This window comes from Lasioglossum baleicum, chromosome 17 (genome assembly GCF_051020765.1).
Source record: "Lasioglossum baleicum chromosome 17, iyLasBale1, whole genome shotgun sequence".
Lineage (NCBI taxonomy): Eukaryota > Metazoa > Arthropoda > Insecta > Hymenoptera > Halictidae > Lasioglossum > Lasioglossum baleicum.
In genome coordinates, this window is record NC_134945.1 from 8,212,883 (window position 1) to 8,240,737 (window position 27,855).

Consider the following 27,855-nt stretch of genomic DNA (forward strand, 5'->3'; position numbering starts at 1 on the left):
CGTCATCCTCCGCCCCCTCCTCCTCTTCTCTCCCCTCGATGGCCGGAGGGGGGGTGACGGCCGCCGTCCGGGTGGGACCAGGGGTAACCGTCACTTCCTCGATGGAGGGGTGGGAGGGGACTGCTGTCCGCGACAGAGTCCTCTTCATTCCCCTCTCCACTCCCCCCGCGAGGGGCCGCGAGGTGACGATGGGCCCCCCGCTGACGGTGGTGGTGACGGTGGTCGTGGTAAGTGTTGCCGGCACCATGCAAGAGACCACGCAGCAGCCTCTTCCGCTCCCCTGCTCCCCGTAGATGGTGGGTGGGGAGGGAGGAGAGGCGGAAGCTCCCCTCAGGATGGTGGCGAGGGGGGGGGGGCTGCTGCGGGCTGCGGTCGAGCACTCGGGCGGTAGTGAAGACGCCCGAGTGAACGACCGCAGCCTTCTTCCTCCTTCCGTTTGGTCCCCTGCTGGCGCCGCGCTGACCACCGTTGCGCCCGCTGTGACGGCGGCGTAGGATGGTGATGCCGCCGTCCTGATCGTCGAGGTGAACGTCCGGGTGGTCGGGACGCTCGGCGGGGTGGTGGGGGCGGGCGAAGCCCTGTCCCGCCCCGACCCCGTCCTCCTCGGCGATTTCTCAGAGCCGGCTTTCGGAGCCGCCTTCCTCCGGGTGGTGGTGAGGGCTGCCGTCCGCTGTATTATGTCCCCAAGGTCCAGTGGCACGCTGGCTCCCCTGCTCCTAGTAACTGGCCCCCTCGGGCTGGTGGTCGGGGCCTTCGCTGTAGGGGAGACCGTCGACCCCCTCTTCCTCCTCGCCACCCCGCTGGCAGGCTTCTCGCGGGGCGGCTCCGGGGTCGACTTGCGCGTCGGTGGACTTGGGGTGGCTCGTTGGGCGGCTCCTCCGGCTCGGCTCCTGGCAGCGGGCGCTGCCCTGGTCCCTGCTGGTGGTGTTGACCCTGAAACAGAGCCGTCACTCCGTCTCGTCCCGCCGTCTCTCTTCGTCGTTGTCGTCGATGTCTGTTGGGGCGAGGGCGGTCTCTTCACGGCGATGCTGACGGTCCTCACGGAGATGATCCTCGGCTTCGTTGAGGCCGGGGGCGGCGGGGGCGTCTTCGACTTCCCGGAGGAAGCCGCTGACGCCGCCGCCGCAGCCGGCCTGGTCCCCACGCTGGTTGGAGGTGGTGGGGGGGTCGTCGAGGTCCTTAGTTGGTCCGCCCTCATCGCCGTCCTCCTGAGGGACAGCGGCCTCTGCCGCACGGGCGCCGGGGGCGTCGGGGGCGTCGACGACTTCCTGGATGAAGTCGCCGGCGCCGCCGCCGCAGCCGGTGCAGCACGCGCGGACGCCGTTGATGGTGGTGGCGTCGTCGTCGTCGTCTTCGTGGTGGCCGCTGTCGTCCTCGTCCTTTTCAAGGCCAAACTATTCCGCACGGGCGCCGGGGGCGGCGGGGGCGTCGATGACTTCCTGGAGGAAGCCGCCGGCGCCGCCGCCGCAGTCGGTGCAGCCCGCGCGGTCGCCGTGGATGGTGGTGGCGTGGTTGATGGCCTTGTAACCGCCCTCGCCCTTGTCGCCGTCGCTGTCGGTGGCGTTCCGTCTGTCCTCGTCGCCGTAGCCGTCCCCGTCGTCGTCCCCTTGGCAGAAGCAGCGCTGCCAAAAGGCAGCGTGCTCTGCCTCAGGGAGGAGGACGGGCGTCTGGTGGTCGTCGAGGTCGTCGTCGTCGTCGTTGTCGTCGATCCTGTGGCAGCTGCACGGGTGGTCGGTGCAGCTGCGGGGCCCGTGGATGGTAGAGGGGCCCCCCCGGAGATCCTTGGTCGCTGTGCTGCAGACCGTCGCATCCCGCACGCTGTTGTCGTCGTCGTCGTCGTCGCGCACGTCGTGGACGCTGTCGTCGTCGCCGTGCACACCGCCGTCGTCGCCGTGGCCGTGGTGGTGGTGGTGGTGCCAGCTCCGGTCACCCTTAAAATTGACTCGGCCCCCGAAGGGACCGAGCAATTAATATTTCCGGTCGCCGAGAGGGAGGACCTCACGGTGGTACGGGTGGAGGAGCCGCTTGCTCCTCTCGTCCCACCGCGACCTGATCCACCCGAGTGAGCGGCGGTGTGGTGCGTCTTAACGGACTTTAAGGGATAAGCTCCCTTCCCGTGCTCACCACACTCGCCGCATCGATGAACCACCGAATGACCGGGGTGGTTCCTTTTGGCGTGTTTAATCAGGTCGCAGTGGGATTTGTAGGTCCCACCGAGCCTGATTCCCGGTTTGCCGAAGCATTCCGGGCATCTGAATTCCGCCGGGAACGGAAAGTCGATGAAAATCGTGATATTTTGTTCAGTCATTATGGGACAGCCTCTACAGGTGATCTCGAGTGTAGAATTAAAATCAAGTGACTAGAGAATAGATATATAGAATACAGTAAAAAAAAAAATAAATAAAACACAGTAAGCTGAATAAGACACTGTTACACGAACCCTTTAGGGAACTGAGGATCCGTGAACGATAAATGCGTTGGACTCGCGTGAAGAAGGACAGGAGAAAATTCGGTCGGAGATTGGATATTCGTGAGAGGTTTCAGTCAATTGTTCCACCCGCGTGTTCCGGTTCACAAAACAAGCACTTTATTGTTGCTGAGGCTACGGACGCACTTTAACCCGAAAGAACAGAGCTCGCAGGGGAGATTATTCTACGTGTTTCTCGCAGAGGAGATTATCGGTCGTTTTTGGAACTTGCTCGTAGCTATTATATAATTCGCGTGTGTACTCGCAGAGGAGGTTACAACGGAACACGCCTTCAAACTGGCTGGGGGTCCTATTTACCGGTAATCGGTGGATTCCCCCACCGTACACACATACGGGAGCTCGCTTCGAGGTGAAGACTCGCCGCGGTGCTGTAGGGACGACGAGGGGGGTGGTCGCGGCGCTGAATCATACAAAACTGTATCGTTCGCGTTTAACAGACACGGTAAAATAAATAACACACAGTAGAATAAATAAAATCAGCAATGTCACTTGAGAATTAATTAAATATATAAAATAGAGTCAACAATCGTGAGGTAAAAATAAATTAATACAGCACAGTACTGAGTCGACACAAAGTAAAATAAAACAGGTTCACAATAAATACAATAAATAAATAAACGATCACAGCACTGCACTTCTACACCAATAAATAAGATAAATAGAACAATTAAAACAGAAAGGTAAGCGATCGACTCACCGGAAAGTAGAGAACAGCGATAGAAGAAAATAGAGAGAAATATAGGAAGACAGAAAAGAGAGCGGATCGATAGAAGGATTGAAAGAGGTTAGAAGATAAAAGTGACAGGCGAGGGATCTACCTTGATGGTAAGAGACACCATCAAGGGGGGCTATCTAGCGGTCGATCGAGGAACTCGTTCCAGCTCCTCGTGCAGGGATCTACCGCTAGAGGGCTGCACCGATACTTGCTGGTACTTGGAGAAATTCTTCAGCTCAAGTCTGAAGAATCTCCAAGGCCTACTCGGATCGGTGACTGAAAGGATTAAACCGAATTAATTTAATCGAGCGGACTCGATTAAACAATTCGGCGGTCTCTGGTCGGAAGCAAAGTTACCACGGAGCTCGTTTGCTCCGGAAAAGCGAACGAAATATCGTCGCACGTTCCGACGTGCCGGTAGTGAACGAAAAGATGTTTAATGTGAATTACTGTTAATATCCGGCACAGGATTGCTCCCAAATTTCACAACCAGCAGCAACAAAGTCCTCGGAATAGAACTAAGTTATTAAATAATTAATAACTAAGTCCGTCGTCGAGTAAATTGATGTGATAATTGTGAAATTTATCGAAACGTACACGAGGCGTTACGTAATTCCGAAACGAACGCTCCGGAATTCCTTTGTTCCGACGACCTAGGAAAGAGCCGTTGGCTGTTATTGAATTCGTCCTGACAAACAATTAGCAGAGCTAAGTGTCGACAGGACAAAGACGAATAACAACGAACGGTGGGGAGGGGTAACCGCGCTGAACGGCCGTGCGGGTTAGCGCACTGGTGTTCGCGCGGGGGAGAAGAGTAAGAGAGGGAGTCGATCACTTACCCCACTCGAGGTCCTGCAGAGGTGTCCACGTTGTTCCCGGCTGCTCGGTGGAGACGCTGATGGTGTGGTCCTCCTCCTCGGCGGCCAGTCGCGCCCCGATCGCTCCTCGGCTCCTGGTGATGCGCACACACGAAACTCGCGACTTGAGCGACGGCGCTCGAAACGGAATTTGGGAGATATTTCCCCGATTTCTGGGAACTGACTGCTATGATTTAATTAAGCAGATTGGGCCAATCCACACGGCACTGCAATGCGTGGCCGACCCGTGACCGAGGGGGAGCAAGCCCCGACCGCTCAGTCAATTCCCAAAAATCGAGTTAATATTCTGACTCCCCGATGGGGAGTGTATCAGATATTAAGCTGATAAGAACAGATAAAGGCATTTTTATTTTCAATTAATCGTCCCCCGAGCTGATACTCGAGGGCGGTACATTATTGCTGCCTTTCGGCGAGGGCTAGATATAAATATAAAATTTCTTTGGTGGGGGGGTGTGGCGCGGGGGAACTATGTCCCCCTGCGTGGCAGACATCATACTTAAACACATACGCTCACACACACACACATCCACACGTCAATAAATAATCTAATTATCAATAGTATAAAATAAGCGGCACGAGCCTTGTCAAAATTTAAAATGAACGTATTGGAACGGCCCACGGCACACCAGAAAACTTAAGCTAAGAAGATGACTAGAGATTGGAGGATAGAAAAGTAGAGAGACAGCGACAGAAGGAAGACGAAAGACAGAGAGTATAGAGAGTAGAGAGAGATAGAGAGATAGAGAGAGAGGCGTGCTGCGGGCTCGTTGCCCTCGCTATAAATCAATATAAAATTATACAGGGCCGAAGTGGCCCTGAGTCAATACATTATCACTATCGTTATCGTTAACATTGTTGTCGATGCGTTCAATGTATAAATTTCCGGGGCGCGGTAATATATTTGGGGGAGCCGCGGGGGGGGGGCACGTTCACCGCACCAAGGGGCAGGGGCGGCTCCGGGGCGGGGACGGCGGCGGGAGCAGCAGCGTACTGTCGGACCCCCGACACGTGCTCCACGTAAATGTCCCGACCCCACCGGATGGTCTCAGAGACAATGAGCCGGCGCATCATGCTTGCGTATTTCGTGCTAATACGCAGCACCCTGAGCACCGGCTCATTGGCCTGGTCCCATGAGCCGAGAGTCCCCACGACGATCGCGTCGGTCACAACTCTGTAACCCTGCTCTCCGAGAACGGCCGCGATCGGAAGATACTTCTGTATCTTCCGAAGCCTTGCGGCTTCGAAAGCTTCGATGCCGTTCTCGAAGGTCACGGTCACATCGATGATCACGACGCTCTTCGAGGGCTCGTGCCTGACAACAATGTCCGGCCTGAGCGCCTCTAGATCGCCGGTGAGACCCTCGACCCTTTGATTAACCCTTAAATTCCCCGGCAGTCGGCAGGCTCGCGAAATCCGCGAGACGACGGCGTCGTGGCGCAGTTGCCATGCAGGCGAGTGGGGGCGGCAGTGACATAGCACATGGGGCAAGGTCTCCAGGGCCTCCCCGCATCGCCGGCAACGTTTGTCACCCTCACCCCAGCGTCTAGCCCCATTAAGGGGTAAGACGTCGAGGCGGGCTCGGTGAACGAAGCGCCAATCAGCGAAGCGGGTGAAACTGCCGCCGCGGAGGAAGTGGTTTGACACCTTCGTCCGCGACGACACCCCGAAGACCTTCCCCTGATCCGGCTTGCTGTTAAGGCGGTGATGGTAAAATTCCGTCACTGCCGCCCTCAGTCGGTGCAACACCTGGGACCGAGCCACGGGTGTAACGACCGTCGTGCGCCCGCGTGAGCCTCGGAGTCTAAGACCCAACTCCTGGCGTGCAGCGCTCCACTCCCATCGCAATTGGAGCACGTCTCCTAATCGCCGCGCCGCGTTTCGTGCCCTCGACCACAATGTGGAAAAGTCACTGCTGGTTCTGGCGAACTCCCCCTCCAGCGAGCCGGAGAGGTAGGTCGCCAGATCCTGCTCGGTAGGTGGTCGACCGATTTTCCTGGCTACCGCCCCCCTCAGAGAATCTCTGGCCAGCCCGCTGATCGCCGGGTCAGACGCCGTCAGAAGACGGAACGCATGCCCGACGACCAGCGCGTCGGCCAGGTCAGCAAGCGGAAGTAATCCACATCCTCCCCGACTGGGGGGGAGGTAGATCACCTCCGCGCTGGCTCTCTGAGGCAGGTTGAGCCAGGATTTCGCGAGCTTCCTTACGAGCTTGTCCGCGTCTTTTAAAGGACCTTTTTCCACATGGGCTCCCCGCAGCAAAAAGTCGAGGCGGGGCAATATAAATGTCCCGACCGCCTCACACTTTTGCCATGGGGCGAGGAGGGAACGATCTACGGAGCGGAGATCGCGGACGAGCTCCTCGATCGTCAGGAGCGGAGTCTGCTTCACCTGGAATCCCGTGGGGACTCCGAGATGCTCGTATGGCGCTCCTGCTGCCAGGGATTTCAACCCCTGACCCTGTAGGCTGAAGCAGGTAGGAACGGCCCGGCGAGTGCCTCTGCTGTCCTGGTGCAGTGTTGCACACTTCGCCGGGTTGAACCGAAGTCCAATCCTCTCCGCTGCAGCCTCCACTGTTCTCAACAGTGTTTCCATCCCCTCCGGAGTGTCGGCAACTAGTGCCATATCGTCAGCGTAGCCAAGGATGTTGTACCGCCGGCCGTGGAGCGTGTAACCCGCCGAGGAGCCGGATGCTGCACGAAGCACCGACTCCAGGGCAAGGTTAAACGCCACAGGGCTCAGCGGGCATCCTTGCTTCACTCCGGAGAGGATGGGGACAGGGTCGGTAAAGCCCTGTGAGGTTCGCACTCGGGTGGTGCACCCGTCGTAGAGCCCTTCCAAGATGTTACGGAAGGGCTCGGGGACCTTGGCCTCCGCGAAGGCGTGGTAGATGGTAGAGTGGGGGACCGAGCCGAACGCGTTCGACAGGTCCAACCACGCAACCACCACCTGACGCCTGCCCCTGCGAGCGTCGTTAAGGACCTCCTGCAGCACGTAGTTCTGCTCGTAGCATCCCTCGCACGGCAGGAAGCCCTTTTGCTGAGGGCTAAGCCGCTCATTATGTAGGGCCCACGTGACGAGGCGGTCGGCAAGCACCGCCGCGAAGAGTTTGGGGGTCGTGTCGGACATGGCTAGTGGCCGCCAGTTCGAAAGATCCCCCCGATCGCCCTTCTTGTGAATCATCACGGTATTCGAAGACTTCCAAGAAGCAGGGACCGACTCCAACCTTTGACATAGGTTGAAAAAGGCGGTCAGAATGGCGCAGTCCGGGTCGGCCTTCCGGAGATCACGGTAAGTTAGACCGTCTGGCCCCGGAGCGGAGTTTGACATCCGCCGGAGTCGACGATCCACCTCACTCACTCCGAAAGGCCGAACCAGTGCCGCGTCACTCGCCGCCGTTGGAGCCTCTGAAGGAAAGCCGAGAGGCCCAGAGGCTGGTGGCGTACTCGCAGGTGAGTACATGTCGAGGAAGTGCTGATGTACCTGGTCCTTCGGGACCTGGCATTGCGCCGGAGCGCCCATCAACACCTCCTGGACCGCACGCCTGCGGTTTTGCCGGAACAGCCTCTGGATCCGCGTAGCCTCTGCGACTTGGTCCGTGCTTCTTGTAGCCTCCGGTTCAGGACGACCAGGAGGGCGCGATGCCGATGCACCTCCGACACGCCTCTCCCTCCCCGCGACAGCGGTTGACCTTCCCCTCGTATTCTCTCCAACCCCCGCGGGTCTTGACCCGAAGCGTTGGAAGAAGGCGGCGATCGTAGTCGCCACCTCTTCCAGGTCTTGAATGTTATCGACGGCCCCGGCCAAACCGATCAGTAGACGCCTCTCCTCCGCCAACGCGACTTGCTCCCTTCTGAGGGATGCGCGCGGGCGAGGGCGAGGCTGACCAGCAGGCGCAGGCCGCCGATGCTCCGGGTCTCGCGGGGTTTGGAGGTCGGTGGGCACTACACCGACGCTCGCAGGGGCATTTGTCCGCCCCGCAGGGACCGTTGTCCCCGTTCTACATCCACCCGGGTGCGAGCTCCCAGGGGTATTCCCACCCACACTACGAAAACGCGAAGCAAACCCTCCCAAGCGATTAAACATTTCGCGTAAGTCTCGGAGTCGGTTCGTCCGCGCGGAGTCGGCAGGGGCCCGATCGCTCACGTTCTCAGCGCTGCCCCTGCTTCCCGTCGCCGTCCCTCGCCGCGCGCCCCTGCGCGATGCGGCCGAGGACCGGTTCCTCGGCGTGACGGTGGTAGTGGTGGCGGTGGTGGTGGCCCCCCTCGTTGCTCCCTCGGTGACCGGAGCTGGCAGGGGCGATGGAGGACGCTGGGCACCCGCAGATGGTCGGCGTGGTGCACCTGGCGCCCTCGTCTCCCGCGCTGGTGGCGTGCGGGCTGGAGTCCTCGCTGTTGGCGGCTGCAGCGTCTCCGGGATCGGCGACCTGAAACCAGACGGAGATGTAGGCGACGAAGACAGAACTCGTCGGCGGTGTCGTCTCCTAGAGACGGCGGGAGACCACGGGAGGGGGGAGGAATCGTCATCCTCCGCCCCCTCCTCCTCTTCTCTCCCCTCGATGGCCGGAGGGGGGGTGACGGCCGCTGTCCGGGTGGGACCAGGGACAACCGTCACTTCCTCGATGGGGGGGAGGGAGGGGACTGCTGTCCGCGACAGAGTCCTCTTCATTCCCCTCTCCACTCCCCCCGCGAGGGGCCACGAGGTGACGATGGGCCCCCCGCTGACGGTGGTGGTGACGGTGGTCGTGGTGAGTGTTGCCGGCGCCATGCAGGAGACCACGCAGCAGCCTCTTCCGCTCCCCTGCACCCCGTAGATGATAGGTGGGGTGGGAGGAGAGGCGGATGCTCCCCTCAGGATGGTGGCGAGGGGGGGGCTGCTGCGGGCTGCGGTCGAGCACCCGGGCGGTAATGAGGACGCCCGGGTGAACGACCGCAGCCTTCTTCTTCCTTCTGTTTGTTCTCCTGGTGGCGCCGCGCTGACCACCGTTGCGCCCGCTGTGACGGCGGCGTAGGATGGTGATGCCGCCGTCCTGATCGTCGAGGTGAACGTCCGGGTGGTCGGGACGTTCGGCGGGGTGGTGGGGGCGGGCGAAGCCCTGTCCCGCCCCGACCCCGTCCTCCTCGGCGACTTCTTAGGGCCGGCTTTCGGAGCCGCCTTCCTCCGGGTGGTGTTGAGGGCTGCTGTCCGTTGCAATACGTCCCCGAGGTCCAACGGCACGCTGGCTCCCCTGCTTCTCGTGACTGGCCCCCTCGGGCTGGTGGTCGGGGCCTTCGCTGTGGGGGAGACCGTCGACCCCCTCTTCCTCCTCGCCGCCCCGCTGGCAGGCTTCTCGCGGGGCGGTTCCGGGGTCGACTTGCGTGTCGGCGGACTCGGGGTGGCACGTTGGGCGGCTCCTACGGCTCGGCTCTTGGCAGCGGGCGCTGCCCTGGTCCCTGCTGGTGGTGTTGACCCTGAAACAGAGCCGTCACTCCGTCTCGTCCCGCCGTCTCTCTTCGTCGTAGTCGTCGTCGACGTTGTCTGGTGGGGCGAGGGCAGTTTCTTCACGGCGATGTTGACGGCCCTTACGGAGATGATCCTCGGCTTCGCTACGGCCGGGGGCGGCGGGGGCGTCTTCGACTTCCTGGAGGAAGCCGTCGGCGCCGCCGCCGCAGCCGGCCTGGTCCCCACGCTGGTTGGAGGTGGTGGGGGGGTAGCCGAGGTCCTCGGAGGGTCCGCCCTCGTCGCCGTCCTTCGGAGGGACAGCGGCTTCTGCCGCACGGGCGCCGGGGGCGGCGGGGGCGTCTTCGACTTCCTGGAGGAAGCCGCCGGCGCCGCCGCCGCAGCCGATGCACCCCGTGCGGACGCCGTCGATGGTGGTGGCGTCGTCGTCGTCGTCTTGGTGGTAGCCGCTGTCGCCCTCGTCCTCTTCAAGGCCAGTCTGTTCCGCACGGGCGCCGGGGGCGGCGGGGGCGTCGACGACTTCCTCGAGGAAGCCGCCGGCGCCGCCGCCGCAGTCGGTGCAACCCGCGCGGTCGCCGTGGATGGTGGTGGCGTGGTTGATGGCCTTGTAACTGCCCTCGCCCTTGTCGCCGTTGCTGTCGGTGGCGTTTTGTCTGTCCCCGTCGCCGTCCCCGTCGTCGTCCCCTTGGCAGAGGCAGCGCTGCCGAATGACAGCGTGCTCTGCCTCAGGGAGGAGGACGGGCGTCTGGTCGAGGTCGTCGTCGTTGTCGTCGTCGTCGTCGATCCTGTGGCAGCTGCACGGGTGGTCGGTGCAGCTGCGGGGCCCGTGGATGGTGGAGGGGCCCCCCCGGAGATCCTTGGTCGTTGGGCTGCAGACCGCCGCATCCCGCACGCTGTCGTCGTCGTCATCGTCGTGGTGCACGTCGTCGACGTCATCGTCGTCGCCGTGCACGTCGCCGTCGACGCCGTGGCCGTGGTGGTGGTGGCGGTACCAGCTCCGGTCAACCTTAAAATTGACTCGGCCCCCGAAGGGACCGAGCAATTAGTATTTCCGGTCGCCGAGGGAGAGGACCTCACGGTGGACGTTGTGGAGGAGCCGCGCGCTCCTCTCGTCCCACCGCGACCTGATCCGCTCGAATGAGCGGCGGTGTGGTGCGTCTTAACGGACTTCAAGGGATACGCTCCCTTTCCGTGCTCACCACACTCGCCGCAACGATGAACCACCGAATGACCGGGGTGGTTCTTTTTCGCGTGTTTTATCAGGTCGCAGTGGGATTTGTAGGTCCCACCGAGCCTAATACCCGGTTTGCCGAAGCATTCCGGGCATCTGAATTCCGCCGGGAACGGAAAATCGATGTATATAACAATCGCGTTGTTCATTTCGGACATTATGGGACAACCTCTACAGGTTTACCTCGAATGTAAATAAAAATGTCAAGTGACTAGAGTGTAAAAATAATGTAGTAAAATAAATAGAATACGGTAAAATAAATAAAATACAGTGAAATAAATAAGACACAGTAAAATAAATAAAACACAGTAAAATAAATAAAATCTGTGATGTCACTTGCACGAAATAAAATAAATAAATAGATAAAATATGATAGAACAGCACAGCACTGAGTCAGGGGTTAAAATCGGGTACAAGACCGCGCAATAAATACAATAAATAAATAAGGACCACAGCGCTGCACTTCACAATACATAAATAAAATAAATAACACAGTTAAAACAGAAAGGCAAGCGATCGACTCGCCAGAAGAATAGCAGATAGCGACAGAAGAAAATAGAGAGAAATACGGGAAGACAGAAAAGAGAGCGGATCGATAGAGGGATGAAAGAGGTTAGAAGATAAAAGTGACAGGCGAGGGATCTACCTTGATGGTAAGAGACACCATCAAGGGGGGCTATCTAGCGGTCGATCGAGGAACTCGTTCCAGCTCCTCGTGCAAGGATCTACCGCTAGAGGGCTGCACCGATACTTGGCGGTACTTGGAGAAATTCTTCAGCTCAAGTCTGAAGAATCTCCAAGGCCTACTCGGATCGGTGACTGAAAGGATTAGAACCGAATTAATTTAATCGAGCGGACTCGATTAAACAATTCGGCGGTCTCTGATCGGAATCAAAGTTATTCCGGAGTTAGTTTGCTCCGGGAAAACGCACGCAAAATCGTGGTACGCTCCGACGTGCCGGTATTAAACGAAAAGATGTTTAATGTAGATTATTATTAACTACCGGCACAGGATTGCTCCCAAATTTCACAACTAGCAGCAACAAAGTGTTCGGAATAGAACTAAGTTATTAAATAATTAATAACTAAGTCCGTCGTCGAATAAATTGATGTTATAATTGTGAAATTTATCGAAACGTACACGAGGCGTTACGTAATTCCGAAACGAACGTTCCGGAATTCCTTTGTTCCGACGACCTAGGACGGAACCGTTGGTTGTTATTGAATTTATCCTGACAAACAATTAGCAGAGCTAAGTGTCGACAGGACAAAGACGAATAACAACGAACGGAGGGGAGGGGTAACCGCGCTGAACGGCCGTGCGGGTTAACGCACTTGGGCTCGCGCGGGGGAAGAGAGTCAGAGGGGGAGTCGATCACTTACCCCACTCGAGGTCCTGCAGAGGTGTCCACGGTGTTCCCGGCTGCTCGGTGGAGACGCTGAAGGTGAAGTCCTCCTCCTCGGCGGCCAGTCGCGCCCCGATCGCTCCTCGGCTCCTGGTGATGCGCACACACGAAACTCGCGACTTCGAGCGACGGCGCTCGTAAACGAAATTTTGCACTGGGGAGTAGATATCTCCTCGAATTATTGGGAATTGACTGTGATTGAATTCGCAGATTGGGCCAATCCACACGGCACTGCAATGCGTGGCCGACCCGTGACCGAGGGGGAGCAAGCCCCGACCGCTCAGTCAATTCCCAAAAATCGAGTTAATATTCTGACTCCCCGATGGGGAGTGTATCAGATATTAAGCTGATAAGAACAGATAAAAGGACTTTTATTTCAAATAATCGTCCCCCGAGCTAGTGCTCGGGGGCGGTACAGTGTTGGTGCCTTTCGGCGAGGGCTATACATAAAAAAATAGTTTCTTTGGTGGGGGGGGGTGTGGCGCGGGGGCGCTATGTCCCCCTGCGTGACAAACACATTCAGACGCACACGCACACACACACACGCACATCCACACGTCAATAAATAAACAATACAATTATCAAGATATAAAATAAGCGGCACGAGCCTTGTCAGGATTAAAATAAACATAGTGGAACGGCCCACAGCACACTAGAAAACTTAGACTAGGTAGATGACTAGATTAATAGAGAAGTAGAGAGACAGCAAGGAAGGAAGACAAAAGATAGAGAGTGAGAGAGTAGAGAAAGATAGAGAGATAGAAAGAGGGGCGTGCTGCGGGCTCGTCGCCCTCGCTAAGAATGAATATATATAAATTTATACAGGGCCGAAGTGGCCCTGAGTCAATACATTTCCATTACTGTCGCTGTCATTATTGTCGCAGTCAGTGTATTGATTTTCGGGGCGCGATATATTTGAGGGGGCCGCGGGGGAGGCCACGTTCACCGCACCAAGGGGCAGGGGCAACTCCGGGGCGGGGACGGCGGCGGGAGCAGCAGCGTACTGCCGGACCCCCGACACATGCTCCATGTAGATGTCCCGACCCCACCGGATGGTCTCAGAGACAATGAGCCGGCGCATCATGCTTGCGTATTTCGTGCTAATACGCAGCACTTTGAGCACCGGCTCATTGGCTTGATCCCATGAGCCGAGAGCCCCCACGACGATCGCGTCGGTCACAACTCTGTAACCCTGCTCTCCGAGAACGGCCGCGATCGGAAGATACTTTTGTATCTTCCGGAGCCTTGCGGCTTCGAAAGCTTCGATGCCGTTCTCGAAGGTCACGGTCACATCGATGATCACGACGCTTTTCGAGGGCTCATGCCTGACAACGATGTCAGGCCTGAGCGCCTCCAGATCGCCGGTGAGACCCTCGACCCTTTGGTTTACCCTTAGGTTCCCCGGCAGTCGGCAGGCTCGCGAAATCCGCGAGACGACGGCGTCGTGGCGCAGTTGCCAGGCAGCCGAGTGGGGGCGGCAGTGACACAGCACATGGGGCAAGGTCTCCAGGGCCTCCCCGCATCGCCGGCAACGCTTGTCACCCTCGCCCCAGCGTCTAGCCCCATTAAGAGGTAAGACGTCGAGGCGAGCTCGGTGGACGAAGCGCCAATCAGCGAAGCGGGTGAAACTGCCGCCGCGGAGGAAGTGGTTTGACACTCTCGTCCGCGACGACACCCCGAAGACCTTCCCCTGGTCCGGCTTGCTATTCAGCCGGTGATGGTAAAATTCCGTCACCGCCGCCCTCAGTCGGTGCAACACCTGGGTCCGAGCCACGGGTGTTACGACCGTCGTGCGCCCGCGTGAGCCTCGGAGTCTAAGACCCAATTCCTGGCGTGCAGCGCTCCACTCCCATCGCAATTGGAGCATGTCTCCTAATCGCCGCGCCGCGTTCCGTGCCCTCGACCACAATGTGGAGAAGTCGCTGCTGGTTCTGGCGAACTCCCCCTCCAGCAAGCCGGAGAGATAGTCCGCCAGATCCTGCTCGGTAGGTGGACGACCGATTTTCCTGGCTACCGCCCCCCTCAGAGAATCTCCGGCCAGCCCGCTGATCGCCGGGTCAGGCGCCGTCAGAAGACGGAACGCATGCCCGACGACCAGCGCGTCGGCCAGGTCAGCAAGCGGAAGTAATCCACATCCTCCCCTACTGGGGGGGAGGTAGATCACTTCCGCGCTGGCTCTCTGAGGCAGGTTGAGCCAGGATTTCGCGAGCTTCTTAACGAGCTTATCCGCGACTTTTAAAGGACCTTTCTCCACATGGGCTCCCCGCAGCATGAAGTCGAGGCGGGGCAATATAAATGTCCCGACCGCCTCACACTTTTGCCACGGGGCGAGGAGGGAACGATCGACGGAGCGGAGATCGCGGACGAGCTCCTCGATCGTCAGGAGCGGAGTCTGCTTCACCTGGAATCCCGTGGGGACTCCGAGATGCTCGTATGGCACTCCTGCTGCCAGGGATTTCAACCCCTGACCCTGTAGGCTGAAGCAGGTGGGGACAGCCCGGCGAGTGCCTCTGCTGTCCTGATGCAGTGTTGCACACTTCGCCGGGTTGAACCGAAGTCCAATCCTCTCTGCTGCAGCCTCCACTGTTCTCAACAGTGTTTCCATCCCCTCCGGAGTGTCGGCAACTAGTGCCATGTCGTCGGCGTAGCCAAGGATGTTGTACCGCCGGCCGTGGAGCGTGTAACCCGCCGAGGTCTCGGATGCTGCACGAAGCACCGATTCCAGGGCAAGGTTAAACGCCACAGGGCTCAGCGGGCATCCTTGCTTCACTCCGGAGAGGATGGGGACAGGGTCTGTGAAGCCCTGTGAGGTTCGCACACGGGTAGTGCACCCGTCGTAGAGCCCTTCCAAGATGTTACAGAAGGGCTCGGGGACTCTGGCCTCCGCGAAGGCGTGGTATATGGTTGAGTGGGGGACCGAGCCGAACGCGTTCGACAGGTCCAGCCACGCAACCACCACCTGACGCCTACCCCTGCGAGCGTCGTTAAGGACCTCCTGCAGCACGTAGTTCTGCTCATAGCATCCCTCGCACGGCAGGAAGCCCTTCTGTTGAGGGCTAAGCCGCTCGTTATGTAGCGCCCACTTGACGAGGCGGTCGGCAAGCACCGCCGCGAAGAGTTTGGGGGTCGTGTCGGACATGGCTAGTGGCCGCCAGTTCGAGAGATCCCCCCGGTCGCCCTTTTTGTGAATCATCACAGTATTAGAAGACTTCCAAGAAGCAGGGACCGACTCCAACCTTTGACACAAATTGAAAAAGGCGGTCAGAATGGCGCAGTCCGGGTCGGCCTTCCGGAGATCACGGTAAGTTAGACCGTCTGGCCCCGGAGCGGAGTTTGACATCCGCCGGAGTCGACGATCCACCTCACTCACTCCGAAAGGCCGAACCAGTGCTGCGTCACTCGCCGCCGTTGGAGCCTCTGAAGGAAAGCCGAGAGGCCCAGAGGCTGGTGGCGTACTCGCAGGTGAGTACATGTCGAGGAAGTGTTGATGTACCTGGTCCTTCGGGACCTGGCATTGCGCCGGAGCGCCCATCAACACCTCCTGGACCGCACGCCTGCGGTTTTGCCGAAACAGCCTCTGGATCCGCGTTGCCTCTGCGACTTGGTCCGTGCTTCTTGCAGCCTCCGGTTCAGGACGACCGGGAGGGCGCGATGCCGATGCACCTCCGACACGCCTCTCCCTCCCCGCAGCAGCGGTTAGCCTTCCCCTTGTATTTTCTCCAACCCCCGCGGGTCTTGACCCGAAGCGTTGGAAGAAGGCGGCGATCGTAGTCGCCACCTCTTCCAGATCTTGAATACTATCGACGGCCCCGGCCAAACCGATCAGTAAGCGCCTCTCCTCCGCCAACGCGACTTGCTCCCTTCTAAGGGATGCGCGCGGGCGAGGGCGAGGCTGACCAGCAGGCACAGGCCGCCGATGCTCCGGGTCTCGCGGGGTTTGGAGGTCGGTGGGCACTACACCGACGCCCGCAGGGGCATTCGTTGTCCCCGTTCTACAACCACCCGGGTGCGAGCTCCCAGGGGTATTCCCACCCACACTACGAAAACGCGAACCAAACCCTCCCAAGCGATTGAACATTTCGCGTAGATCGCGGAGTCGGTCCGTCCGCGCGGAGCCGGCAGGGGCCCGATCGCTCACGCTCTCGGTTCCGTTGCTCCTGCTTCCCGTCGCCGTCCCTCGTCGCGCGCCCCTGCGCGATGCGGCCGAGGACCGGTTCCTCGGCGTGACGGTGGTAGTGGTGGCGGTGGTGGTGGCCCCCCTCGTTGCTCCCTCGGTGACCGGAGCTGGTAGGGGCGATGGAGGACGCTGGTCACCCGCAGATGGTCGGCGTGGTGCACCTGGCGCCCTCGTCTCCCGCGCTGGTGGCGTGCGGGCTGGAGTCCTCGCTGTCGGCGGCTGCAGCGTCTCCGGGATCGGCGACCTGAAACCAGACGGAGATGTAGGCGACGAAGACAGAACTCGTCGGCGGTGTCGTCTCCTAGAGACGGCGGGAGACCACGGGAGGGGGGAGGAATCGTCATCCTCCGCCCCCTCCTCCTCTTCTCTCCCCTCGATGGCCGGAGGGGGGGTGACGGCCGCTGTCCGGGAGGGACCAGGTGTAACCGTCACTTCCTCGATGGGGGGGAGGGAGGGGACTACTGTCCGCGACAGAGTCCTCTTCATTCCCCTCTCCACTCCCCCCGCGAGGGGCCGTGAGGTGACGATGGGCCCCCCACTGACGGTGGTGGTGACGGTGGTCGTGGTGAGTGTAGCCGGCGCCATGCAGGAGACCACGCAGCAGCCTCTTCCGCTCCCCTGCTCCCCGTAGATGGTGGGTGGGGAGGGAGGAGAGGCGGAAGCTCCCCTCAGGATGGTGGCGAGGGGGGGGCTGCTGCGGGCTGCGGTCGAGCACTCGGGCGGTAGTGAGGACGCCCGGGTGAACGACCGCAACCTTCTTCCTCCTTTCGTTTGTTCTCCTGCTGGCGTCGCGCTGACCACCGTTGCGCCCGCTGTGACGGCGGCGTAGGATGGAGATGCCGCCGTCCTAATCGTCGAGGTGAACGTCCGGGTGGTCGGGATGTTCGGCGGGGTGGTGGGGGCGGGCGAAGCCCTGTCCCGCCCCGACCCCGTCCTCCTCGGCGACTTCTTAGAGCCGGCTTTCGGAGCCGCCTTCCTCCGGGTGGTGTTGAGGGCTGCTGTCCGTTGTAATACGTCCCCGAGGTCCAACGGCACGCTGGCTCCCCTGCTTCTCGTGACTGGCCCCCTCGGGCTGGTGGTCGGGGCCTTCGCTGTGGGGGAGACCGTCGACCCCCTCTTCCTCCTCGCCGCCCCGCTGGCAGGCTTCTCGCGGGGCGGTTCCGGGGTCGACTTGCGTGTCGGCGGACTCGGGGTGGCACGTTGGGCGGCCCCTACGGCTCGGCTCTTGGCAGCGGGCGCTGCCCTGGTCCCTGCTGGTGGTGTTGACCCTGAAACAGAGCCGCCACTCCGTCTCGTCCCGCCGTCTCTCTTCGTCGTAGTCGTCGTCGCTGTTGTCTGTTGGGGCGAAGGCAGTCTCTTCACGGCGATGTTGACGGCCCTCACGGAAATGATCCTCGGCCTCGTTGAGGCCGGGGGCGGCGGGGGCGTCTTCGACTTCCTTGAGGAAGCCGCTGGCGCCGCCGCCGCAGCCGGCCTGGTCCCCACGCTGGTTGGAGGTGGTGGGGGGGTTGTCGAGGTCCTCGGAGGGTCCGTCCTCGTCGCCGTCCTTCTGAGCGACAGCGGCTTCTGCCGCATGGGCGCCGGGGGCGGCGGAGGCGTCTTCGACTTCCTGGAGGAAGCCGCTGGCGCCGCCGCCGCAGCCGGTACGATCCGTGCGGACGCCGTAGATGGTGGTGGCGTCGTCGTCTTCTTGGTGGCCGCTGTCGTCCTTCTCAAGGCCAATCTATTCCGCACGGGCGCCGGTAGCGGCGGGGGCGTCGACGACTTCCTGGAGGAAGCCGCCGGCGCCGCCGCCGCAGCCGGTACAGCCCGCGCGGTCGCCGTGGATGGTGGTGGCGTTGTCGATGGCCTCGCGACTGCCTTTGCCCTTGTCGCCGTCGATGTCGGTGGCGTTGCGTCTGTCCTCGTCGCCGTAACCGTCCCCGTCGTCGTCCCCTTGGCAGGAGCAATGCTGCCGAAAGACAGCGTGCTCTGCCTTAGGGAGGAGGACGGGCGTCTGGTGGTCGTCGAGGTCGTCGTTGTCGTCGTCGTCGTCGATGCAGTGGCAGCTGCACGGGTGGTCGGTGCAGCTGCGGGGCCCGTGGATGGTGAAGGGGCCCCCCCGGAGATCCGTGGACGTTGTGCCGCAGACCGCCGCATCCCGCACGCCGTTGTTGTCGTCGTCGTCGTCGTCGTGCACGTCGTCGACGTCGTCGTCGTCGCCATGCACGCTGCCGTCGTCGCCGTGGCCGTGGTGGTGGTGGCGGTACCAGCTCCGGTTAACCTTAAAATTGACTCGGCCCCCGAAGGGACCGAGCAATTAATATTTCCGGTCGCCGAGGGAGAGGACCTCACGGTGGACGTTGTGGAGGAGCCGCGCGCTCCTCTCGTCCCACCGCGACCTGATCCACCCGAGTGAGCGGCGGTGTGGTGCGTCTTAACGGACTTTAAGGGATAAGCTCCCTTCCCGTGCTCACCACACTCGCCGCATCGATGAACCACCGAATGACCGGGGTGGTTCCTTTTGGCATGTTTGATCAGGTCGCAGTGGGATTTATAGGTCCCACCGAGCCTAATACCCGGTTTGCCGAAGCATTCCGGGCATCTAAATTCCGCCGGGAACGGAAAATCGATATAAATAACTATCGCGTTGTTAGTTTGTTCAGACATTGTGGGACAGTCTCTACGGGTTTACCTCGAGTGTAAATTAAAAGAAAATGTCAAGTGACTAGTTTAAAATGGAATAAATAGCAATAAATAAAATATAATAGATAAAATATAGTCACTTGTTTAAAATTGTATAAATAAATAAAATAGAGTCAATGTTAGAATAGAATAAAATATAACAGCACAGCACTGAGTCAGAACATAGGATAAAATATGGTACAAGACCGCACAATAAATACAATAAATAGAAATAGATCACAGCACTGCACTTATACACAAATAAATAAAACAAATATAACAATTAAAACAGAAAGGTAAGCGATCGACTCACCAGAAGAGTTAGAAAACAGCGATAGAAGAAAATAGAGAGAAAATAAGGGAAGACAGAAAAGAGAGCGGATCGATAGTAGGATTGAAAGAGGTTAAGAAGATAAAGTGACAGGCGAGGGATCTACCTTGATGGTAAGAGACACCATCAAGGGGGGCTATCTAGCGGTCGATCGAGGAACTCGTTCCAGCTCCTCGTGCAGGGATCTACCGCTAGAGGGCTGCACCGATACTTGGCGGTACTTGGAGAAATTCTTCAGCTCAGGTCTGAAGAATCTCCAAGGCCTACACGGATCGGTGACTGAAAGGATTAAACCGAATTAATTTAATCGAGCGGACTCGATTAAACAATTCGGCGGTCTCTGGTCGGAATCAAAGTTACTCCGGAGTTGGTTTGCTCCGGGGAAACGCACGCAAAATCGTCGTACGTTCCGACGTGCCGGTATTAAACGAAAAGATGTTTAATGTAGATTATTATTAATATCCGGCACAGGATTGCTCCCAAATTTCACAATTAGCAGCAACAAAGTACTCGGAACAGAACTAAGTTATTAAATAATTAATAACTTAGTCTGACGTCGAATAAATTGATGTTATAACTGTGAAATTTGTCGAAACGTTTACGAAGCGTTACGTAATTCCGAAACGAACGTTCCGGAACTCCCTTGTTCCGATGACCTAGGAAAGAGCCGTTGGTTGTTATTGAATTTATCCTGACAAACAATTAGCAGAGCTAAGTGTCGACAGGACAAAGACGAATAACAACGAACGGAGGGGAGGGGTAACCGCGCTGAACGGCCGTGCGGGTTAACGCACTTGGGCTCGCGCGGGGGAAGAGAGTCAGAGGGGGAGTCGATCACTTACCCCACTCGAGGTCCTGCAGAGGTGTCCACGGTGTTCCCGGCTGCTCGGTGGAGACGCTGAAGGTGAAGTCCTCCTCCTCGGCGGCCAGTCGCGCCCCGATCGCTCCTCGGCTCCTGGTGATGCGCACACACGAAACTCGCGACTTCGAGCGACGGCGCTCATAAACGAAATTTTGCACTGGGGAGTAGATATCTCCTCGAATTATTGGGAATTGACTGTGATTGAATTCGCAGATTGGGCCAATCCACACGGCACTGCAATGCGTGGCCGACCCGTGACCGAGGGGGAGCAAGCCCCGACCGCTCAGTCAATTCCCAAAAATCGAGTTAATATTCTGACTCCCCGATGGGGAGTGTATCAGATATTAAGCTGATAAGAACAGATAAAGGCGTTTTTATTTTCAATTAATCGTCCCCCGAGCTAGTGCTCGGGGGCGGTACAGTATTGTTGCCTTTCGGCGAGGGCTATATATAAATACAATAAAACAATTTCTTTGGTGGGGGGGGTGTGGCGCGGGGGAGCTATGTCCCCCTGCGTGGCAATCATTCACTCATACGCATACGCACACACACACACACATTCATCCACACGTCACTAAATAAATATAATTCTAATTATCAGAATATAAAATCAGCGGCCCGAGCCTTGTCAAGGTTAAAATAGACATAATGGAACGGCCCACAGCACACCAGAAAACTTAAGCTAGGAAGATGACTAGAGATTAGCGGATAGAAGAGTAGAGAGACAGCAAAGAAGGAAGACAAAAGATAGAGAGTAGAGAGAGAGTAGAGAAAGAATAGAGATAGAGAAAGAGGCGTGCTGCGGGCTCGTTGCCCTCGCTAGAAATTAATATAGTATTATACAGGGCCGAAATGGCCCTGAGTCAGTACATTTACATTGTTGTTGCCGTCAATATTCTCGCTGTTATATGTATTTTCGGGGCGCGATAGTGTATTCGGGGGGGCCGCGGGGGAGGCCACGTCCACCGCATCAATGCACAGGGGAAACTCCGGGGCGGGGACGGCGGCGGGAGCAGCAGCATATTGTCGGACCCCCGACACGTGCTCCACGTAGATGTCCCGACCCCACCGGATGGTCTCAGAGACAATGAGCCGGCGCATCATGCTTGCGTATTTCGTGCTAATACGCAGCACTTTGAGCACCGGCTCATTGGCTTGATCCCATGAGCCGAGGGCCCCCACGACGATCGCGTCGGTCACAACTCGGTAACCCTGCTCTTCGAGAACGGCCGCGATCGGAAGATACTTTTGTATCTTCCGGAGCCTTGCGGCTTCGAAAGCTTCGATGCCATTCTCGAAGGTCACGGTCACATCGATGATCACGACGCTCTTCGAGGGCTCATGCCTGACAACGATGTCCGGCCTGAGCGCCTCTAGATCGCCGGTGAGACCCTCGACCCTTTGGTTAACCCTTAAATTCCCCGGCAGTCGGCAGGCTCGCGAAATACGCGAGACGACGGCGTCGTGGCGCAGTTGCCATGCAGCCGAGTGGGGGCGGCAGTGACACAGCACATGGGGCAAGGTCTCCAGGGCCTCCCCGCATCGCCGGCAACGCTTGTCACCCCCACCCCAGCGTCTAGCCCCATTAAGGGGTAAGACGTCGAGGCGAGCTCGGTGGACGAAGCGCCAATCAGCGAAGCGGGTGAAACTGCCGCCACGGAGGAAGTGGTTTGACACTTTCGTCCGCGACGACACCCCGAAGACCTTTCCCTGGTCCGGCTTGCTGTTCAGCCGGTGATGGTAAAATTCCGTCACCGCCGCCCTCAGTCGGTGCAACACCTGGGTCCGAGCCACGGGTGTTACGACCGTCGTGCGCCCGCGTGAGCCTCGGAGTCTAATACCCAGTTCCTGGCGTGCAGCGCTCCACTCCCATCGCAATTGGAGCACGTCTCCTAATCGCCGCGCCGCGTTTCGTGCCCTCGACCACAGTGTGGAGAAGTCGCTACTGGTTCTGGCGAACTCCCCCTCCAGCGAGCCGGAGAGGTAGTCCGCCAGATCCTGCTCGGTAGGTGGACGACCGATTTTCCTGGCTACCGCCCCCCTCAGAGAATCTCTGGCCAGCCCGCTGATCGCCGGGTCAGGCGCCGTCAGAAGACGGAACGCATGCCCGATGACCAGCGCGTCGGCCAGGTCAGCAAGCGGAAGTAATCCACATCCTCCCCGACTGGGGGGGAGGTAGATCACCTCCGCGCTGGCTCTCTGAGGCAGGTTGAGCCAGGATTTCGCGAGCTTCTTTACAAGCTTATCCGCGACTTTTAAAGGACCTTTCTCCACATGGGCTCCCCGCAGCATGAAGTCGAGGCGGGGCAATATAAATGTCCCAACCGCCTCACACTTTTGCCATGGGGCGAGGAGGGAACGATCTACGGAGCGGAGATCGCGGACGAGCTCCTCGATCGTCAGGAGCGGAGTCTGCTTCACCTGGAATCCCGTGGGGACTCCGAGATGCTCGTATGGCACTCCTGCTGCCAGGGATTTCAACCCCTGACCCTGTAGGCTGAAGCAGGTAGGAACGGCCCGGCGAGTGCCTCTGCTGTCCTGGTGCAGTGTTGCACACTTCGCCGGGTTGAACCGAAGTCCAATCCTCTCTGCTGCAGCCTCCACTGTTCTCAACAGTGTTTCCATCCCCTCCGGAGTGTCGGCAACTAGTGCCATATCGTCAGCGTAGCCAAGGATGTTGTACCGCCGGCCGTGGAGCGTGTAACCCGCCGAGGAGCCGGATGCTGCACGAAGCACCGATTCCAGGGCAAGGTTAAACGCCACAGGGCTCAGCGGGCATCCTTGCTTCACTCCGGAGAGGATGGGGACAGGGTCGGTAAAGCCCTGTGAGGTTCGCACTCGGGTGGTGCACCCGTCGTAGAGCCCTTCCAAGATGTTACGGAAGGGCTCGGGGACCTTGGCCTCCGCGAAGGCGTGGTAGATGGTTGAGTGGGGGACCGAGCCGAACGCGTTCGACAGGTCCAACCACGCCACCACCACCTGACGCCTGCCCCTGCGAGCGTCGTTAAGGACCTCCTGCAGCACGTAGTTCTGCTCGTAGCATCCCTCGCACGGCAGGAAGCCCTTTTGTTGAGGGCTAAGCCGCTCATTGTGTAGCGCCCACGTGACGAGGCGGTCGGCAAGCACCGCCGCGAAGAGTTTGGGGGTCGTGTCGGACATGGCTAGTGGCCGCCAGTTCGAAAGATCCCCCCGGTCGCCCTTCTTGTGAATCATCACAGTGTTGGAGGACTTCCAAGAAGCAGGGACCGACTCCAACCTTTGACATAGGTTGAAAAAGGCGGTCAGAATGGCGCAGTCCGGGTCGGCCTTCCGGAGATCACGGTAAGTTAGACCGTCTGGCCCCGGAGCGGAGTTTGACATCCGCCGGAGTCGACGATCCACCTCACTCACTCCGAAAGGCCGAACCAGTGCTGCGTCACTCGCCGCCGTTGGAGCCTCTGAAGGAAAGCCGAGAGGCCCAGAGGCTGGTGGCGTACTCGCAGGTGAGTACATGTCGAGGAAGTGTTGATGTACCTGGTCCTTCGGGACCTGGCATTGCGCCGGAGCGCCCATCAACACCTCCTGGACCGCACGCCTGCGGTTTTGCCGAAACAGCCTCTGGATCCGCGTTGCCTCTGCGACTTGGTCCGTGCTTCTTGCAGCCTCCGGTTCAGGACGACCGGGAGGGCGCGATGCCGATGCACCTCCGACACGCCTCTCCCTCCCCGCAGCAGCGGTTAGCCTTCCCCTTGTATTTTCTCCAACCCCCGCGGGTCTTGACCCGAAGCGTTGGAAGAAGGCGGCGATCGTAGTCGCCACCTCTTCCAGATCTTGAATACTATCGACGGCCCCGGCCAAACCGATCAGTAAGCGCCTCTCCTCCGCCAACGCGACTTGCTCCCTTCTAAGGGATGCGCGCGGGCGAGGGCGAGGCTGACCAGCAGGCACAGGCCGCCGATGCTCCGGGTCTCGCGGGGTTTGGAGGTCGGTGGGCACTACACCGACGCCCGCAGGGGCATTCGTTGTCCCCGTTCTACAACCACCCGGGTGCGAGCTCCCAGGGGTATTCCCACCCACACTACGAAAACGCGAACCAAACCCTCCCAAGCGATTGAACATTTCGCGTAGATCGCGGAGTCGGTCCGTCCGCGCGGAGCCGGCAGGGGCCCGATCGCTCACGCTCTCGGTTCCGTTGCTCCTGCTTCCCGTCGCCGTCCCTCGTCGCGCGCCCCTGCGCGATGCGGCCGAGGACCGGTTCCTCGGCGTGACGGTGGTAGTGGTGGCGGTGGTGGTGGCCCCCCTCGTTGCCCCCTCGGTGACCGGAGCTGGTAGGGGCGATGGAGGACGCTGGTCACCCGCAGATGGTCGGCGTGGTGCACCTGGCGCCCTCGTCTCCCGCGCTGGTGGCGTGCGGGCTGGAGTCCTCGCTGTCGGCGGCTGCAGCGTCTCCGGGATCGGCGACCTGAAACCAGACGGAGATGTAGGCGACGAAGACAGAACTCGTCGGCGGTGTCGTCTCCTAGAGACGGCGGGAGACCACGGGAGGGGGGAGGAATCGTCATCCTCCGCCCCCTCCTCCTCTTCTCTCCCCTCGATGGCCGGAGGGGGGGTGACGGCCGCTGTCCGGGAGGGACCAGGTGTAACCGTCACTTCCTCGATGGGGGGGAGGGAGGGGACTACTGTCCGCGACAGAGTCCTCTTCATTCCCCTCTCCACTCCCCCCGCGAGGGGCCGTGAGGTGACGATGGGCCCCCCACTGACGGTGGTGGTGACGGTGGTCGTGGTGAGTGTAGCCGGCGCCATGCAGGAGACCACGCAGCAGCCTCTTCCGCTCCCCTGCTCCCCGTAGATGGTGGGTGGGGAGGGAGGAGAGGCGGAAGCTCCCCTCAGGATGGTGGCGAGGGGGGGGCTGCTGCGGGCTGCGGTCGAGCACTCGGGCGGTAGTGAAGACGCCCGAGTGAACGACCGCAGCCTTCTTCCTCCTTCCGTTTGGTCCCCTGCTGGCGCCGCGCTGACCACCGTTGCGCCCGCTGTGACGGCGGCGTAGGATGGTGATGCCGCCGTCCTGATCGCCGAGGTGAACGTCCGGGTGGTCGGGACGCTCGGCGGGGTGGTGGGGGCGGGCGAAGCCCTGTCCCGCCCCGACCCCGTCCTCCTCGGCGACTTCTTAGAGCCGGCTTTCGGAGCCGCCTTCCTCCGGGTGGTGGTGAGGGCTGTCGTCCGCTTTAGGATGTCCCCGAGATCCAGCGGCACGCTGGCTCCCCTACTCCTGGTGACTGGCCCCCTCGGGCTGGTTGTCGGGGCCTTCGCTGTAGGGGAGACCGTCGACCCCCTCTTCCTCCTCGCCGCCCCGCTGGCAGGCTTCTCGCGGGGCGGCTCCGGGGTCGACTTGCGTGTCGATGGACTCGGGGTGGCTCGTTGGGCGGCTCCTGGTCCGGTCCGGCTCTTGGCAGCGGGCGCTGCCCTGGTCCCTGATGGTGGTGTTGACCCTGAAACAGAGCCGTCACTCCGTCTCGTCCCGCCGTCTCTCTTCGTCGTAGTCGTCGTCGACGTTGTCTGGTGGGGCGAGGGCAGTTTCTTCACGGCGATGTTGACGGCCCTTACGGAGATGATCCTCGGCTTCGCTAAGGCCGGGGGCGGCGGGGGCGTCTTCGACTTCCTGGAGGAAGCCGTCGGCGCCGCCGCCGCAGCCGGCCTGGTCCCCACGCTGGTTGGAGGTGGTGGGGGGGTAGCCGAGGTCCTCGGAGGGTCCGCCCTCGTCGCCGTCCTTCGGAGGGACAGCAGCTTCTGCCGCACGGGCGCCGGGGGCGGCGGGGGCGTCTTCGACTTCCTGGAGGAAGCCGCCGGCGCCGCCGCCGCAGCCGATGCAACCCGTGCGGACGCCGTTGATGGTGGTGGCGTCGTCGTCGTCGGCTTGGTGGGAGCCGCTGTCGTCCTCGTCCTCTTCAAGGCCAGTCTGTTCCGCACGGGCGCCGCCGCGGCCGGTACGACCCGTGCGGTCGCCGTCGGTGGTGGTGGCGTCGTTGAAGGCCTTGTAACTGCCCTCGCCCTTGTCGCCGTCGTTGTCGGTGGCGTTCTGTCCGTCCTCGTCGCCGTCCCCGTCGTCGTCCCCTTGGCAGAAGCAACGCTGCCGAAAGACAGCGTGCTCTGTCTTAGGGAGGAGGACGGGCGTCTGGTGGTCGTCGAGGTCGTCGTTGTCGTCGTCGTCGTCGACGCAGTGGCAGCTGCACGGGTGGTCGGTGCAGCTGCGGGGCCCGTAGATGGTGGAGGGGCCCCCCCGGAGATCCTTGAACGTTGGGCTGCAGACCGCCGCATCCCGCACGCTGTTGTCGTCGTCGTCGTGGTGGTGCACGTCGTCGACGTCATCGTCGTCGCCGTGCACGCTGCCGTCGTCGCCGTGGCCGTGGTGGTAGTGGCGGTGCCAGCTCCGGTCACCCTTAAAATTGACTCGGCCCCCGAAGGGACCGAGCAATTAGTATTTCCGGTCGCCGAGGGAGAGGACCTCACGGTGGAAATTGTGGAGGAGCCGCGCGCTCCTCTCGTCCCACCGCGACCTGATCCACCCGAGTGAGCGGCGGTGTGGTGCGTCTTAACGGACTTTAAGGGATAAGCTCCCTTCCCGTGCTCACCACACTCGCCGCATCGATGAACCACCGAATGACCGGGGTGGTTCCTTTTGGCATGTTTGATCAGGTCGCAGTGGGATTTATAGGTCCCACCGAGCCTAATACCCGGTTTGCCGAAGCATTCCGGGCATCTAAATTCCGCCGGGAACGGAAAATCGATATAAATAACTATCGCGTTGTTAGTTTGTTCAGACATTGTGGGACAGTCTCTACGGGTTTACCTCGAGTGTAAATTAAAAGAAAATGTCAAGTGACTAGTTTAAAATGGAATAAATAGCAATAAATAAAATATAATAGATAAAATATAGTCACTTGTTTAAAATTGTATAAATAAATAAAATAGAGTCAATGTTAGAATAGAATAAAATATAACAGCACAGCACTGAGTCAGAACATAGGATAAAATATGGTACAAGACCGCACAATAAATACAATAAATAGAAATAGATCACAGCACTGCACTTATACACAAATAAATAAAACAAATATAACAATTAAAACAGAAAGGTAAGCGATCGACTCACCAGAAGAGTTAGAAAACAGCGATAGAAGAAAATAGAGAGAAAATAAGGGAAGACAGAAAAGAGAGCGGATCGATAGTAGGATTGAAAGAGGTTAAGAAGATAAAGTGACAGGCGAGGGATCTACCTTGATGGTAAGAGACACCATCAAGGGGGGCTATCTAGCGGTCGATCGAGGAACTCGTTCCAGCTCCTCGTGCAGGGATCTACCGCTAGAGGGCTGCACCGATACTTGGCGGTACTTGGAGAAATTCTTCAGCTCAGGTCTGAAGAATCTCCAAGGCCTACACGGATCGGTGACTGAAAGGATTAAACCGAATTAATTTAATCGAGCGGACTCGATTAAACAATTCGGCGGTCTCTGGTCGGAATCAAAGTTACTCCGGAGTTGGTTTGCTCCGGGAAAACGCACGCAAAATCGTCGTACGTTCCGACGTGCCGGTATTAAACGAAAAGATGTTTAATGTAGATTATTATTAATATCCGGCACAGGATTGCTCCCAAATTTCACAATTAGCAGCAACAAAGTACTCGGAACAGA

General features: G+C 59.3%; 1 protein-coding gene and 3 pseudogenes across 1 annotated transcript; all 4 read right to left on the reverse strand.

The window, feature by feature from the left end:
• Nucleotides 1-4,262: 4,262 nt before the first annotated feature.
• On the reverse strand, nucleotides 4,263-4,425 carry LOC143217758 (U2 spliceosomal RNA; annotated as a pseudogene).
• A 7,935-nt stretch (nucleotides 4,426-12,360) lies between these two features.
• On the reverse strand, nucleotides 12,361-12,539 carry LOC143217745 (U2 spliceosomal RNA; annotated as a pseudogene).
• A 7,858-nt stretch (nucleotides 12,540-20,397) lies between these two features.
• Nucleotides 20,398-20,577, reverse strand: LOC143217760 (U2 spliceosomal RNA; annotated as a pseudogene).
• LOC143217549 (uncharacterized) lies at nucleotides 20,566-26,989 on the reverse strand. Its single transcript, XM_076441937.1, has one exon. It carries the CDS (start codon nucleotides 26,987-26,989, stop codon nucleotides 21,026-21,028), a length of 5,964 nt encoding a protein of 1,987 aa, XP_076298052.1. The 3' UTR covers nucleotides 20,566-21,025.
• Nucleotides 26,990-27,855: the final 866 nt, after the last annotated feature.

Excerpts from the sequence above, each read along its gene's own strand:
- LOC143217549 (XM_076441937.1), bottom strand. The coding sequence starts at position 26,989 with ATGTCTGAACAAACTAACAACGCGATAGTTATTTATATCGATTTTCCG.